Below are 18398 nucleotides of genomic sequence, written 5' to 3' on the forward strand. Positions count from 1 at the left end.
CCATACGATTTCACACACATTTGAACAGTTCCATCCTGGTCATGTTGTTAACAAAAGACACAGCAAACGCATGGGAAAGAGGCCGCAAAGCTGAATCTTTTTTCCTGTTCTCCCAATTAACTTTAAAGTCTCTGATTGGTCAAATCGGTATATGCAGCGCAACAGCCACACTCCAAGCTTCGAATGCTGGGCACCAGCTCATGATAGGCTTGTGCTAAAGTGGGGGAAGTCTAAGATGCAAATGTGCTTTGCTACCAAGCTGAGGAGCAAGCGGTCAGAGAGAGATGGTTCAAATGGCTCTGAGCACTATGGGACTCATCTTCCGAGGTCATTAGTCCCCTAGAACTTAGAACTAGTTAAACCTAACTAACCTAAGGACATCACACACATCCATGCCCGAGGCAGGATTCGAACCTGCGGCCGTAGCGGTCTCGCGGTTCCAGACTGCAGCGCCTAGAACCGCACAGCCACTCAGAAAGAGAAGAGAGGTCGCTCTTGCAATGGCGCTTCACTAGTAAAGAACGGGAGGTCTCTGCCTAAACAGTGAGACTTGTGTCCTTTGCTAGGGTACTACTCAGAACCTGTGCCAGTCACCTTATGAACCGTCAGAGGTACTGCTGCTAGCATCATGCACACAACGAGTGATGCGTGGGTGTATTTATTTGTCCTGAGTCAGCTGTCTAAACATTTCAAACATTCTGTCATGCATAGTCATGGCACGGAGTCAAATTGGTTTGGCAGACCAGCAAACGGGTCCACCTGTACACTGGAATCTACTAGGGTTCCAGAGGCTCATAGCAAAGTACCTGCATTCTCAATTAAGTGAACGTAAGACCGCGTACTTGCATTTTCCGGGCGCTCGCCATTAACAACAGATTGTGGCCGTCAATGACTTCAGTCGCCGAACGCAGGAGGGTAAGGTATTTTCTGCTACGGCGTAGGGCTACAATGTATGCTTCTCAGCACCCTGTTCTTTTGAACCACTTTTTTCTTTTGGAACAATAGAATATAGAAACTTGATGGTGGTGTAGTTTTGTGCCATAACCCGGATGAAGTCAGATAAAGCGATTAGTGTTCCGGTTAGTGTCATGTGTCGATCCCCAGCTGATCACCTTGTCCACCATACACCATATGTCATTTAAAGAGTTTGTCAAATAAAAGTGTTTGTGTGACGTTACTTTAGTCATTTTTGTTGTTTTGTGATGTTAAGGATGAGTACATCTATTGTCATTTAGATCACAACTTCTCCCTGAGTTCTGATTAACAGTACCTTGGCATTATATTATTAAAGTCTAGATTTGAAACGTAAGTAGAAGGATTTCAACTGGCGCCCCCCGCCAGGATCTCTTATTTTATTAACGTTGTCTTTCAAGGTTTCTCCACTGAAGGTCTATGGCGTGAACAGTCCGATTGAGGTGGTCTCACGGATTATTGACTGGGTTTAAATCCGGGTAGTTTGTTGGACACGGGAATACAGCAAACTCATCCTGGCATTCTTAGAACCTAGTATGTACACAGCGAGCTCTGTGCCACATTGCATTGTCCTGCTGGTAGGTGGCACCGTGCCGAGGAGAAAGCAGACAGTATGAATTAGTGAACATGGTGCCCACGGACAGACTGCATACGCGCCTTCAACAGTCACGAGATCACCCAAGTAATACCACAAAAACATTCCCCAGACCGTAAAGCTCTCTCCTACGGCCTCGGCCCTTCCGAAAATTTTTGCAGGACAGTAAATGCCAATTGCCATCTGTCCGATAGCGTGCAAAACGTGACTCACGTTACAAATCCATCTGTCTCCTTTAGTGGTCATCCAGTTGCGGTACTGGAATGCAAATTCCATCCTTCGTCGCTCATGAACAATAGACATCATAGGTACATGAACCTGGAGCCTGGTACGGAGGCCCATACACTGTAACGTTCCCTGAACGGTCGTTCAAGACGCGCTGTTGATAGCCCCTGAGTCCATCTGCGTTGTTAGTGGCTCTGAAGTTGTTCGTCTATTCGCCCCCGCACATCTCCCCAGCCGTCGATCACCCATGTCATCTATGGCCCGTGGTGCACCACAGTTGCTCAGTGCCTATTTTGGATGGTGGCATTTTATACTTTATCCATGGGGACACACGAACAGTTTACAAATTTAGCTGTTTCGGAAACGCTTCCGCCCTTGGTCTGAAAGTCCATGATCATGCCCTAACGGAGGACAGATAAATCACTGCATTTCCACATCACAACAACGACTTCTATCTTCTTTAAAGACGTTTTGGTACGGTAATACAATAACCGTAGAGTTTAAACGCTTGCGCAGCAACTTCTATTTATTGTTATAATAAGTTGTAGATAATAACTGTTATTTTAATATTGTAAGGCAGAAGTTGGAAACCCACAACATCCACTTAAAGAAACCGTGTTACTTCCGTATCACAGGCGGTGTAATTCAATCGATCTGATTGAAGAAAGGTATACATATTCTATAATTATTTGTAGATTTACTATAGATGCACTGAACATAAATATAAATAAAACAATGAACTTTAGTAATAAAGACGAAAGAAAAGCCACGTAGAGAATAAAACAGGGTTTTCCCACCTAGGAATTAGGATTACTCGAACTCAACGCAGCGAAAAGTATCTCAAAAACTGAATTTTCGCTGACATCTTACGGTTTCTTGCACAAGGGCTTCGAGTGAAGCGATCTAGTTGGTGTCATACATTGGTCGAACGTGGAAAAATGGAAGAATAAGTTTCCCAATCCTACGCCTGAAACAAACCATAAGTGACAGTAACATGAACGTACTTGCACAGCTAGCAAAGTGGAAGAATCTGTATCGTGTTGCGAATGATGAAAATTAAGATGACATTAATAAAGAAAGGGAGAAGGGCTCGGCAAAGTACACGAGAAAGGTATTTTTGAAAGCTAACACCAGCACAACGGACATCTTAGCAGGACAGAGCCAATGCTTTCAATAAGAGTACATTTGTCACCGAAGAAATGATAACAAGTTGTCATAAATCTTGTACTTTCCCAGCGTATACTTACGAAGTACTCTTTAATTGTCTGGTTTTGTATTCTGTGCTAATTTAACTTGTCAAATATATTTCACAGTTCTGTTCCACCTGTGAGAAGAGGAAATCTTATCAACAGGACATTGAGATTACATATCTTTAATTAGATTTTCGTTGTTCACTTTCTTGTAATCGCTCAAATTACACAAAAATTTGGTTGTGCAACACCAGTTGGACTTACCCCTCTGAACGGGTAGTTGGATCCCCAGTTCATAGTAGTCGCACCTCCGTTGTCGGAAATAAAGACAATTATGGAGTTGTCGAGCATTTGCCGCTGCTCCAGGGCTGCCACCACTCGCCCCACTGATTCGTCCATCTTCCATATCACAGCTGCGGACAAACAGGTTTTATGTTTGCTACCGTTGACGACCTGCTACATCATATCTCCAGCTCGTATCTTGTAGAAATTAACAATATGATGCGCACCACGCTAGCCCGTAAAAATACTGTCTCCTGTAGTACATACCCTCTCGGCCGTCGTCGGATGTGAGGGCATGTAACTGTGGTTCAAAGGGGCGAAGTAAAAATCCATCTGTTGCAGCTGCTAATCATAGCAAACTTTGACTGACAGTAATAATTTGTACTCCACAGATATAAAAATAGATGTACCCAGTGCTTGATTTGCGACAGCGGCAAATGTACGCCGTACAGATACCTCTGATGAAAGAAAGAGTCGGTGTAGCAGAATCACTTTTTGTTTTAGAAATAATGCACTGGATGTACCTATATGTATGTGTGTATGTACCTGTGTGTGTGTGTGTGTGTGTGTGTGTGTGTGTGTGTGTGTGTGTGTGTGTACAAGGATGGAAAAAAATTGCAAGACCAAGAAGAAGTTGTGCGACACAAATGTTGCTTGGTAGGGTAGTTTATACATCTAAAAGCTGATGTCTGTTTACATTTAGCACCAGTCGCATGAAGTTGGCGCTAGTAGAACCACTATTAAGAAACAATTCAGGTTTGCTTTAAATACATCTACATCGTTACTCTGAAATTCACACTTCAGTGCCTGGCAAAGGGATCGTCGAACTATTTTCATACTACTTCTCTGCCATTCCACTCTCGAATGGCGCGTGGGAAAAAGGAACACCTAAATCTTTCTGTTCGAGCTCTGATTTCTCTTATTTTATTAAGATGATCCCTACGTGGGTGGATATCAACAAAATATTTATCCATTCGGAGGAGAGAGGTGGTGATCGAAATTTCGTAAATAGATCTCGCCGCAAAGAAAACCGCCTTTGTTTCAGTGACTGCCACCCCAACCCGCGTATCATATCAGTGACACTCTCACCCCTATTGCGTAATAACACGAAACTAGCTGCCCTTCTTTGCACTTTTTCGATGTCCTCCCTCAGTCCTACCTGGTAAGGATCCCATAACGCGCAGCAATGTTCCAGCAGAGGACGAACAAGTGTAATGTAGGCTGTCTCTTCAGTGAGTTTGTCGCATCTTCTAAGTGTTCTACCAACAAAGCGCAGTATTTTTCCGCCTTCCCCACAATATTATCTATGTAGTCTATCCAGTTTAAGTTGCTCGTAATTGTAGTTCCTAGGTATTTAGTGGAATTGACAACCCTTAGATTTGTGTGATTTATCGTATACCCAAAATTTATCGGATTTCTTTTAGTACCCAAGTGGATGACCTCGCACTTCTCTTTGTTTAGTGCTAATTGCCACTTTTCGCACCACACATAAATTCTCTCTAGATCACTTTATAATTGGAATTGATCGTCTGATGATTTTACTAGACGGTAAATTAAAGCGTCATCTGCAAACAATCTAAGAGGGATGCTCAGATTATCACCTAGATCATTTATATAAATCAGGAACAGCAGAGGGCCTATGAAACTACCTTGAGGAACGCCAGGTATCACATCTGTTCTACTCGATGATTTACCGTCCATCACTACGAACTGTGACCTCTCTGAGAGGAAATCACGAATCCAGTGACACAACTGAGACGATACTCCATATGCAAAAATTTTTATTAATAGTCGCTTGTGAGTAACGGTATCAAAAGCCTTCTGGAAACCTAGGAATATGGAATCGATCTGAGATCCCTCGTCGACAGCACTCATTACTTCATGGGAATAAAGAGCTAGCTGTGTTGCACAAGAACGATATTTTCTGAATTCGTGACGGTTATGTAGCAATAAGTCATCCACAATGTTCGAGTGCAGTATATGCTCCATAATCCTACTGCAAATTGAGGTCAGTGATATGGGTCTGTAATTCAATGGGTTACTCCTATTTCCTTTCTTGAATACTGCTGTAACAGTCGTGAGAGTTAATTGTCTTTGAGATTGTACATGATGAGCTGATGTTAGCCAAGAATACCTTTAAGGCGACAACACGGCATTATCAACACCTCACTGAGTTTGAAAGAGAGCGTGAAATACGGCTACCAGAAGATGTATCTTCCTTCTGCGATGTTTCAGTAAAACTTGGCAGGAATTTTGCCACCGTACGTGACTGCTCGCAGCTGTGGTCACATGAAAGTACGGTCACGAGAATACTGGACTCCGGACGACCACGTGGCACTACCGAGAGAGAAGATCACCGTGTTCGGCATATGGCTCTGCCGCATCGTACCGCATCTGCATCTGAAATTTGAGCAGTAGTTGACACCACAGTGACACAACGAACTGGTACAAATCGGCCATTGCAAGAACAGCAGACGCCTTGTAGCGCACATTCCATTGACCTCAAAATACCGCCATCTGCGACTTCAGTGGTGTCAAGCGAGAGCTCTTTGGATGGTAGGCTGGAAGTCTGTTGAAATCTGGTTCTGCCACGATGCCTGTGCTGCCCAGGTATAGGTTAGAAGGAGACCAGCTTAGGGCCTACAGTTAACTTGTCTGCGTGCTGTATACACTGGTCCTATATGGCCTGGGGTGCGATTTCCTATGACGACATGAGTACTCTCGTGGGTTATCCCACGCACCCTAGTGGCAAACTGGTCGACAGTCAAGTGAGTCGACCTGTTGTGTTGCCGTTCATGTACAGAAGGTGTTTTCCAAAAGATTTCGCTCGTATTCATTCTGATGTTGTAACAACATGGTCTATAGTGTGATGACATGTCGCCTTGGTCTGCTCGGTCACCAGATCTGTCTACAATAATCGAGCGCATGTGGGATATCATCGGTTGACAATTCCAACGGCCTCCACAAACAGTATAAACTGTTCCTGTATTGACCGACCAAGTGTAACACGTATGGAACGCCATCCCACAAACTTACAACCGATACCTGCACAACACTATGCATGCACGTCTCTATGCTTGCACTCAACATTTTGGCGGTTACATCGGTTATTAATGCACCAGCATTTCACATTTTCAATGGCTTACCTCGCTCTTACATTAACCTGTGAACTTGCAATGTTAATCACATGGATATGTTACCTAGGCAAATCTACTCCCGAAATTCCATTGCTCTACATTAATTATTTTTTGGTGCTACGATTCTGTTTTCCGTCAGTGTATACAGAATTCTTCAGTTCCGGTTACAAACTAACCCTGCGTAATGTATTATATATTTTATAACAACGATCACATGTAAATATAGTACAAAAAATATAAACCTTGATAATGTGGTACCAAACATGTTGAAGAACATAGGCACATTCGTCAACTTAATGTCTGTCCATGTGATATAATAAAATACAAAATATAAACAAATGTGGTAAACAGTAGTGTACAAACACAGTCGACAATAATTCTGTAATAAAAATCTATTTAAAAGGAATCGTTACGGCGAAGATAGGGTTATCGTGACGTCGCTACTCATCCAGACAGTGGTTTTATCTGTTCTTTATTGGCACAATGTCATTAATTTTATTCTCATGATAGCCATCACGTAGCATCCTATGCAGACCAACGGCGGTAACGGAAATATAGTTCCTACTTTATAAAATTTCTGTAACATTCCACTACTGATATCGCATATCAGAGGTAACATTTTTGACGTTATTTTGACGAGATGTCTTTCAATTAAAGTATTAATGATAACAGGAACTCATGTGCATATCACTTAGTCATATCATGTACTGATGGACCTTCGTTGGGTCTCCCTGGCAACCTAAGAGTGAGCAGGACGCTTTTTCCACAGGTGGTCTCTTTGGCCCTAGTAAGACAAGTAGGTACCCATGGTTACTAGACTGGCATCCTTGTGTCATCTTTGGCCCTAGTAAGACGAGTAGGTAGCCATGGTTACTAAACTGGCGTCCTTGCCATCATCTTTGCGTTGATCGATAACAGCACATAGAGGGCCACACTGTTTAGGTAGCAGTAATTACATTTTCACACTATATTTTATAAGCTATAAGATTTTAACGTGTTTTATAAATCCTATAAATGGTAAAAATGACTTATAGTAACTACCACGTTACTTTCTTAAGGGGTAGAAATGCAACTTACGTGATTGGCTATCCATTACGTAATGCCGCAGACGGTGGGCGGGGCATCATGTGTTTAATTAGCGGCTGGTGTTCTTCAAGCTGCAGTATACCACCAAGAACAAACAAGAGCATAGATTTGTCTGCAGCGTTTTAGGGAAATCAAGGAAGACCTTAATCGTGGTGGGTGGAAGCGGGTTTCAAATGTCATCCTCCGGAAGCAAGTCCTTTGTGCTTACCACTGTGCCATCTCGCTCGATCGCGAGTTGACAACTAGGCACTGTGCAAGCTGGTGGTCGCTCCATAATGCTGTGGGCTGTATTTACACGGAAATAGTTATGTTCTGCTACTTGGAAACCATTTGTAGCCCTTTATACTCTTCATGTTCCCAAACAACGATAGAATTTTGATAGACAACAATACACCAAGTCACTGGGACGTCATTGTTTTCGACTGGTTTGTAGAACAGTCTGGACAGTTCGAGCGAATGATTTGGCCACCCAGATCGCCCGACGTGAATCCTATTGAACATATAGGGGACATATTCGAGAAGTCAGTTCACGCACAAAGTCCTGCACCGGCAACACTTTCGCAATTCTATTTCTGCATGGGACTTCCATCGAGTTGTTGAATCCATGCCACATCGAACTGCTGTACTACGCAGAACCAAAAGGAGGTCCGACGCAGTATTAGGGTGTTTCCCATGACTTTGGTCGCCTCAGTGTAATATGATCTAATTTCGCAGTGATGTCAGTACTCTGTCTGTTATTCTTTCTTAACCGTTTGTTAGGCACGAAGAAAACATGTGGAAAATTCTAATACGAATATAATTAGGTATTCATATGGCTCACTTTGGCAGTAGGCAGAAATGCATATACTGTCACCGAGCGAGGTGGCGCAGTGGTTAGCACACTGGACTCGCATTCGGGAGGACGACGGTTCAATCCCGTCTCCGGCCATCCTGATTTAGGTTTTCCGTGATTTCCCTAAATCATTTCAGGCAAATGCCGGGATGGCTCCTTTGAAAGGGCACGGCCGATTTCCTTCCCAATCCTTCCCTAACCCGAGCTTGCGCTCCGTCTCTAATGACCTCGTTGTCGACGGGACGTTAAACACTAACCACCACCACCCACCACATATACTGTCACTCAGAGGAAATGACCTGTGACTCCCCAATCACATAAAAATTAGTTTCTAATCTTCCTCAAGTAGAGTTCCATAGGTTGAATCTAAACGATATCCGAAAGATTTCAGAATGCTCCGCCTGATCGATTCATCCAGCTACTCCGACTCACTAATTGATCCATCTGACGAAAAGATACCACTGAGTCCTCATTCTCCTCCGATGCTCGGCAGCTGTGTTCATTCTCCTCCAGTATGTTTCAGGATGCTGAACTTCCCATCATATCGTTATCATCATTTGGGGGGGGGGGGGGGGGGGGGAGCGAATTTGCGATCCCATCCAGTCATCGATTCACAGAGGGTAACCAGTCCCGTCATTCTTCGTACAGGTTGTCAAACTTCCCAGCCTTTTCTGAATACTCCGTGGATGGCGGCAGGCGTATAACATGCACTATGTGATGAAACGTATTCGGACACCCCCAGAAACATATGGATTTCATATTAGGTGCATTGTGCTGACATCTGCTGCCAGGTAATCCATATCAGCGACCTGATTGGTCATTAGACATCGTGACAGAGCAGAATGGGGCGCTCCGCGGAACTCACAGACTTTGAACGTGGTCAGGTGAGTGGGTGTCGGTTGTGTCATACGTCTTTACGCTCGATTTCCATACTCCTAAACATTCCTAGGTCCACTGTTTCCGATGCGACAGTAAAGTGGAAGCGTGAAGGGTCATGTATAGCACAAAAGCGTACAGGTAGAGCTCGTCTGTTGACTGACAGAGACCGCATCCAATTGAAGATTGTCGTAATGTGTAATAGGCAAACATTATACAGATCATCATACAGAAATTCCAAACTGCATCAGGATCCACTACAAGTACTATGACAGGTGGGAGGTGAAAAATCTTGGATTTCATGGTCGAGCAGCTGCTCATAAGCCACACATCACACCGCTAAATGCCAAACGACGCATCGATCGGTGCAAGGAAAGTAAACATTGCACGATTGAACAGCGGAAAAACGGTGTGCGGAGTGATGAATTTCGGCAGGGTGTGGTGTTATGGTGTGGCCTTTTTTTTAATGGGGGGGGGGGGGCGCTTGCACCACCTGTTGTTTTGCGTGGCACTATCACAGCACAGGTCTAATTGCTTCACACTGTTGAAGAGCTATTCGGGGATGGCGATTGCATCTTTCAACACGATCGAGAACATGTTCATAATGCACGGCCTGAGGCGGAGTGGTTACACGACTATAACATTCTTGTATGTGGTGTCACCGCCAGACACCACACTTGCTAGGTGGTAGCCTTTAAATCGACCGCGGTCCGGTAGTATACGTCGGACCCTCGTGTCGCCACTATCAGTGATTGCAGACCGAGCGCCGCCACACGGCAAGTCTAGAGACACTTCCTAGCACTCGCCCCAGTTGTACAGCCGACTTTGCTAGCGATGGTTCACTGACAATTTACGCTCTCATTTGCCGAGACGACAGTTAGCATAGCCTTCAGCTACGTCATTTGCTACGACCTAGCAAGGCGCCATTATCATTTGCTATTTATCTTGTGATGCATGTACCGTCAGACCGATGTTCACCAATTATGGATTAAAGTTTAGTATTCCAGAAGCTACGTACCTTTCTTGCTAGTCTCAATTCCTTGTCATTTTCCAGACCTCACGCCAGCCTGCGTGAGCTTAAACGCGGTCCTTTCGGCTACCTGTCATAGTGGATTGGCTGTCTTGCCAGTCCACAAAATTGTAATTGACTGGCCTGCCACAGAGTCCTAACCTCAACCCTATAGAACACCTTTGGGATGTTTTGGAACACCTTCTTCGTGCCAGGCTTTAGCGACTGACATCGATACCTCTCCTCAGTACAGCACTCCGTGAAGAATGGGCTGCCATTCCCCAAGAAACCTTCAGCCACCTGATTGAACGTATGCCTGCGAGAGTACAAGCTGTCATCAAGGCTAAGGGTCGTCCAACACCATACTAAATTCCAGCATTACCGATAGAGGGCGCCATGAACTTGTAAGTCATTTCCAGCCAGGTGTCCGGATACTTTTGATCACATAGTGTGGCATCTTACGAGTCGTTCTCACGCTGTCACCTGTTGTGGCGCTTCCCACTGCTGTCTGCTCGTTTCCTTGCGACGTACGAGGCGGATTTTCTTGTAAAACCGTAGAAAACTGGTTCAGATGTCTCCCTGCATTCATGAGCTCTCACGAAAGGTGGGCGCCTATAACATGGCCACTCGTTTATTATGAGAATGTCTGTAAGCCTTAATTCAAGTACCTTAGATGCTCGTAGTTCGGTGGAGTCCCCTAACCGTCAGTCAGTCTCTAAAACGGCAATCCTTTCAGAGCAAAGGAAACGCATTAGTTAAACCGTATTTCTCTAAATTTCTGGCATTCGGTAAAGTTCCTTCATTTCCTTTCTCCTGTGTACCTGGTTGTCAATTATTTGCGTATGATCTTTACGCGTGCCACTTCAGTCTCAATTTCTCTACAAGTTACAGGCTATCGTCTTTCCATAGGTAATTCGCTTGAAGTGCTCTACAGTCGCACACAAAACAGGGAATTGTGTGAGTAGTTCCGCAACGTAAGTTACGGATTCCTAAGGTACATTACAAGTGCATACACGGTCCAGTCACATTGTGACCACCACCTATGTTCGTGCAATAACCACTCCAGACAACATCTTTCAACACGATCGAGCACATGCAGGGGAGATATATAAAGCATAACGGATGGAGGTAGATAACAGTCGAGTCATTGTGATAATGCGGAAACGAAGTGACTTAGCTGGCGTCCAATCTACATCTACATCCATACTCCGCAAGCCACCTGACGGCGTGTGGCGGAGAGTACCTTGAGTATCTCTATCGGTTCTCCCTTCGAGTCTCGTATTTTCCGTGGAAAGAAAGATTGTCGGTAACCCTCTGTGTGGGCTCTGATTTGTGATTTTATCCTCATGGTCTCTTCGCAAAATATGCATAGGAGGGAATAATATACTGCTTGACTCGGTGATGTTCTCGAAACTTCAACAGAAACCCATACCGAGCTACTGAGCGTCTCTCTTGCAGAGTCTTCCACTGGAGTTTATCTGTCATCTCGTAACGCTTTCGCGATTACTAATGATCCTGTAACGAAGCGCGCTGCTCTCCGTTGGATCTTCTCTATCTCTTCTATCAACCCTATCTGGTACGGATCCCACACCGGTGAGCAGTATTCATGCAGTGAGCGAACAAACGTACTGTAACCTACTTCCTTTATTTTCGGGCTGCATTTCCTTAGGATTCTTCCGATGAATCTCAGTCTGGCATTGGCTTTACCGACGATTAATTTTATATGGTTATTCCATTTTAAATCACTCCTAATGCCTACTCCCAGGTAATTTATGGAATTAACTGCTTCCAGTTGCTGATCTGCTATATTGTAGCTAAATGTTAGAAGATCTTTCTTTCTATGTATTCGCAGCACATTAAACTTGTCTACATTGAGATTCAATTGCCATTCCCTGCATCATTCGTCAATTCGTTGCCGATCCTCCTGCATTTCAGTACAATTTTACATTGTTACAATCTCTCGATATACTACAGCATCATCCGCAAAAAGTCTCAGTGAACTTCCGATGTTATCCACAAGGTCATTTATATATATTGTGAATAGCAACGGTCCTACAACACTCCCCTGCAGCACACTTGAAATCACTCTTACTTCAGAAAACTTCTCTCCATTGAGAATGACATGTTGGCAAGGTTGGAAGCATTTCCGAAATGACTAAGTCTGTAAACTATTAGCGCGCCGCCGTGGTTTAATTATACCGTCAATTGCTAAATGGCGCTGTCCAAAACGGGCGCCGGCTCACCTATGGTGCACCATGGACCATAGATGACAGGGGTCAACAACGGCTGTGTAGATTACGAACTAACAGACGTGCCACTTCACTTAAAACTTCCGGGCTGATAGGCCATGGTGGAAGTATAAAACTCTCTCCTGACGTTTCGTCTCCGACTGCAGTTCGCCGCTTTACCTCCGAGGATGTCTCCCGCAGTCGGAGACGAAACGTCAGGAGAGAGTTTTATACTTCGACCACGGCCTATCAGCCCGGAAGTTTTAAGTGTAGACAATACCGGCCGTGAAAGCTTACATTGTATGATCCTACGTGCAGCTGTTGAGAAAGTGACCACCTAGATGAACCAAGGGGCTACCAACAGTGTCTCCTCAACGACCTTTCAGCGATTGTTGCTGCGTATGAGCCTCTGCAGGAGGCGCCTGTTTCATGCACCCATAAAGACCGCTGTTTGTCGGCGACGAAGTCTGGTGTTTGTACGCTATTACCGCAATTTCAGCGTTCACCGAGTGGTGATAGATGGACTTTCCAGATAAATCATCATTTATGCTGCATCAGACAGATGGCCGTTGGCGTGTACAGCGTGAGACGTCTTAAAGCAAAAGGACCAGGCCAGAGGGGGGAACGTTATGGTCTGGGAAATGATTTCGTCTCATTTCGTGGGTGATCTCGCCATTCTGGAAGGTACAATGGATCAACACAAGTATGCATCTATCCTTGGTGACCACGTCGTCCCCTACATACAGTTTGTTTTTCCAGCAGGACAATGCATAATGTCACATGGGTCGCACTGCATGTTCGTGGTTCAAAGAGTACTAAGATGAATTTAGCCTACTCCCACACCCACCTAACTCCCCGATTTCAATCAAATACAGAATTTGTGGGACAACCTGCACTGGGCTGCTCGCGCTATGGATCCTGAACCTTCGAGCGTGGAATCGGCATGATTCCACATTTTTCTTCAGTACCTTCCAGAAACTCACTGATTCTCTCCCTGCACGTCTCGCAGCAGTCCCTGCTGCAAAATGTTATTATTCAGACATTTGACAAGAGGTCACGTTAATGTGACTAGACAATGTGTCCGGCTCTTCGAAAAGCGCGCCAGGCGGAGTGCTTTCGCTTCGCGTCTAGTGTTTGCGGTGGCGCTTTCGGTTTGGCGCTCTGTTTGGATCGCTACCGCCCTCTGGCGGGAGGTGGAGCAAGTGTACGGTCGAGTGACGATCGGGGAGTTCGTGCTGGGCGGTGACCGAGAGAGGTGGTGGCGCGAGCGGGGCCCTGCTGTTGGGGGTCGTCAACCACTCGCCACGTGCTTTGGCCGACCTCTTGGCTGTCAGGGGATAAATCTGCCTTACCCGCATGTACGTGGCTTATGATACTTAGAAGCCGTGGTGCAGGAGATCAGCGCGTGGGACCGTATGTCTTCTTATCGGCCGTTGAAACCCCTGGCAGCGGTTGGCTCTGACGAACATAAGGAAGTGCAACGTGTACCCGGAGCTGTGGTGGAGTGTGACACGTTGAGTACTGTTTTTATGTAACAGAGGTATATAGGGTGTTTCAAGTTCTAGTGAAGTGTATGAATGTCTTCGCCAGTGGGTTTTTGGGGTCTTCCCACCACAGTTTTCGTTTGCCTGTCTGCGGGAATTGCTTCTTGGTCGGGTCGTTTCATTCCCACCTTGATTGGGTGATTTAGGGTCGGTGTCGTGTGTCTCTGTGGTTCAGAGTCTGTACAGGCAACGTCCTTGCTACGTCTTCTGGTTTTGGGTAGCTCGGGGAGATGGTGGCTTGTAATGTAAGTTTTGGGGCTGATCTGCTGTGGCCCTGTAGACCACCAATAACTATTCCGACTACTGAGGTCTGAGCCGCTTGAGACGTGTCAGTCACTCACCGAGCTAAGGAAATTTTTTTTTGAGAACTGCCTTTAATGTGAAGGTTTGTGTGCTAGCTTATTCACATTTATCTTGTAACAACTATTTTAAATTTAGTACAAACTAGCTACTTATAGGGTTTTTTAAGGAATTGTTATATATATATATGATGAGTTAAAAATCTTATTATTGCGAAGTTGTCAACGTCATACCTTGCAATCTCCTTTTCATAAAGAAAATTTGTCAGCTATTGGAAATTGTTTTTGAAATTGTCTTTTTTTTTTAAGAAACTGCCAGACTTAAAAATTTATTATTGAGAAAGTCTTTAAAACAAAAAGGTGTGGTGTTACTGCCAGACACCACACTTGCTAGGTGGTAGCCTTTAAATCGGCCGCGGTCCATTAGTATACGTCGGACCCGCGTGTCGCCACTGTCAGTGATCGCAGACCGAGCGCCGCCACACGGCAGGTCTAGAGAGACTTACTAGCACTCGCCCAGTTGTACAGCCGACGTTCATAGCAGTGGTTTACTGACAAATTACGCTCTCATTTGCCGAGACGATAGTTAGCATAGCCTTCAGCTACGTCATTTGCTACGAACTAGCAAGGCGCCGTATTCAATTGATATTTATATTGAAGCATGTACAGTCAAGAGCGATGTGCTCCAAATATGGATTAAAGTTAAGTATTCCCAGAACTACGTTCTTTTCTTATTAGACTCAACTCCTTTAATTGTTCCAGACCTGACGCCAGTCTGCGTGTAATTAAACGCGTGCATTTCGGCTCCTCTAGCAACACGGTGTTGGCTCTTCTGCCAACACTACATTGGCGACGAGAATGGGATTTTGTGTTTGTTGATAGACTGATTTCATTGTGTCATGGCTTCGCCACAAACTCCAGATGTAGTGTCCGAATTTTATCGCTTGCAGAATCAGCAGACGCAGGCGTTATTGGATGCCCTTGGACAGCTCGTCCAGGGTCAACGTGCGATACAAAACGATGCGGCCGCCGCCGCTCCACCGCTACCGCAGCCACAACATGAAGTTGCACCACCTTTTCGTCCTTTCGATGCGGCACTGGAAAGCTGGACGGAGTGGTCACGCCAATTTGGATTCCATCTCGCCGCCTACAGAATTCAACATAACGAGCGCAGCCTTTTTTGTTATCATCCGTTGGGGTGCACACGTACCGAGTGATAGTGATATTATTTGCCTGACGCGACGTAGCAACTCTGTCCTACGACGAAATTTTGTCTACATTAGATGCATATTTCAAAAAATCAGTTAATGTAGTTGCCAAACGGTATACGTTCTTTCGTACCAAACGTACGGCCGGTCAAACGAATCGGGAGTGGGTTGCAACTTTGCAAGGCCTTATTAGGGATTGTGCTTTTGAGTGTGAATGTGGACTCCCTTATTCAGATACTATGGTGCGTGATGCAATTGCACAGAACGTTTCTGATGTTCGTATAAGGGAACAGATTTTGAAACTAGTCAATCCCTCCCTACAACAAGTGATCGACATATTGGATAGGCAAGACACTCTTGACTTTGCTCAGGAATCATTTGAAACTTTGCCAGCTGTGTGTCACATTAACCGGCCCGCCGGGCGATCTGCACGGAACAGTAAACAGCCCTCGCGCCCGTCCGCGCAGCTGCCGTCAAGCCCTCCGCTACGTTTGCCGCGCAAGCCAGCAAATGCAGTGCTAAAGTCATGCCCGCGGTGTGCTACTAGACATTCGTGTGAGAATTGCCCGTCACGCCAAGCTATTTGCTTTTTCTGTAATAAAAAAGACATGTTCAGAGTGTTTGCCAGAAAAAGGTTAGATCAGACACTCAAAACCATTCCGGGCCCTTTGCTTCGTGCCGGAATCGGTATCGAACCAAGAATACTCAGGCTCGTGAACCGTCGCCCATGGAAATTCATGTAGTTAATTCCACTCCGCCCAGTGCCACTCTCTCTAACAGTGACTGTGTTCGTCCCACAAAATGTGTGCGTCGACGTCGCCGGAAATCACGTCAATTAGCAAGTGATTCTGTACCAGTGTCTATTCACGTTGCACGAGACAGTCGCTCTTGTCGTCAGCAGGACAATAAACTTTTTGTAGACTTGGACATTAATGGCAACGTGGTCCCATTCCAGCTCGATACCGGAGCTGCAGTTTCACTAATCAATCATGACACGTACAAACAACTGGGCACACCTCCCTTGCATGCTGCAAATGTTAAGTTAACTAGCTATTCCGGTCAGAATATCCCTGTGTTAGGACAGTGCTGCCTTCTTGCAACATACAAGGGACATACAAAACTTGTGTAATTTCAGGTACTTCGTTCTTCTTCTGCAGTGAACTTGTTTGGTTTAGATTTATTTCAGTTGTTTAACTTGTCTATAGTCAATCAGGTCCTATCAGTGAATCAGACTGTGCCTTCAGCCAGTGTTTCTCGTCTATGTGAAGAATTTGCTGACATTTTTGCACCGGGCCTTGGTTGCACTAAGAACTATAAAGCACATTTGGAACTGAAAGTAAACGTGCAACCGAAATTTTCAGAGCGCGCAATGTTCCCCACGCATTGCGTGATGAGGTCGCAAGAACATTACACGATTTGGAATCACAAGGTGTGATTGAACGTGTGCAGGCTTCTCTCTGGGCCCCACCCTTAGTAATTTTGCCAAAACCTTCCGGAAAATTGAGACTTTGTGTGGACTTCAAGGCAACGGTGAATCCACAACTAGTGATTGCAACTTATCCTTTACCCCGCCCAGAAGATCTTTTTTACAAACTGTGCCCAGGTAAATACTTTTCGAGGTTGGACCTAGGAGATGCGTACTTGCAAATACCAGTGGACGACGAATCCCAGCGCGTCTTGGTGGTTAACACGCATCTTGGTTTGTACCGATTCAAAAGAATGCCGTTCGGGTGTGCATCCGCCCCTGCATTGTTTCAGCAATATCTGCGAACTGTTTGTGCGTCGGTCCCTACTGCTGCAAACTATCTGGACGATATTGTGATCTCCGGAAAGACGGAAGAAGAACATTTAGCCAATCTCCGAATATTATTTCAGGTCTTGCGACAAAATGGCCTTCGCTTGCGGAAGGACAAATGTGTGTTTTTGCTCGTGACTTACCCTATCTGGGACATGTAATCAATGCCCAAGGCATATATTCCAGTCCAGAACACCTCCGTGCCATACAAGACTTGCCTTCGCCGCAGAATTTGAAGCAGCTACAGAGTGTGCTGGGAAAAATGAATTACTATAAGAACTATGTGCGCAACGCCTCTTCCATTTCAGCTCCGCTTCATCGCTTACGCCGTAAAGGTGTTCCGTTTGTCTGGACGACAGAATGCGAACGCGCCTTTCGCCAGTTGAAATCGGCGTTGCTTTCAAATACTCCCCAGAAACCCCTTTTGTTGATGGTAGGTGCATCAGATTTCGGGATCGGTGCTGTGCTTGCGCACAAAGATGGTTCGCTCGATCGCCCTATTGCCTTTGCGTCCAAGTTGCTCTCGTCTGCGCAAAGAACTTATTCTCAGATCGAGAAAGAAGCATTGGCTCCCGTGTTTGGTGTTACTAAGTTTCATGATTTCTTGTATGGTCGTCACTTTACCATCATCACAGACCACAAACCTTTGCCATCGCTTTTTCATCCGAACAAGCCTGTACCTCCACGTACAGCGCAGAAATTCATTCGCTGGTCTATTTTCCTCTCGCAGTACCGCTACGATATCTTGTATCGGTCCACTGCTAAGCACGGAAACGCCGATGCGTTGTCCCGTTTGCCTGTTGCTGAGGATAGAGCATTCGATTCTTCCGAACTTGCTTGCATGTTCATTGATTCGGAAACCGATGACGTGGTCGAATCGTTTCCGGTTGATTTTCGTCGTGTAGCTGCTGCCACAGCTGCCGACCCTGTCCTTGCTACCGTTCTGCGTTTTGTTGCTACGCAATGGCCCTTGTCAAAGTCACGGATCAAGGATCCGTTGGTTCGCCGATTTTTTGCACACAAGGTGAGACTTTTTGTATGACGAAGTGTTTTGCTGTTGCGTTCTGATAATGATCAGTCCAGGGTCGTGGTCCCACGTTCGTTACAGTCCTCTGTCTTA

General features: G+C 45.3%; 1 protein-coding gene across 1 annotated transcript in view; it reads right to left on the minus strand.

The window, feature by feature from the left end:
- Positions 1-18398, minus strand: part of LOC124788396 (arylsulfatase B-like) — a 103394-nt gene that overhangs the window by 30681 nt on the left and 54315 nt on the right. Inside the window, exon 7 of the mRNA XM_047255662.1 lies at positions 3247-3395. Within this exon, the coding sequence (XP_047111618.1) occupies positions 3247-3395 (149 nt within the window). The remainder of the gene's footprint in view (positions 1-3246; positions 3396-18398) is intronic.

The sequence above is a fragment of the Schistocerca piceifrons genome, chromosome 3 (genome assembly GCF_021461385.2).
Source record: "Schistocerca piceifrons isolate TAMUIC-IGC-003096 chromosome 3, iqSchPice1.1, whole genome shotgun sequence".
In the NCBI taxonomy this organism is placed as follows: Eukaryota; Metazoa; Arthropoda; class Insecta; order Orthoptera; family Acrididae; genus Schistocerca; species Schistocerca piceifrons.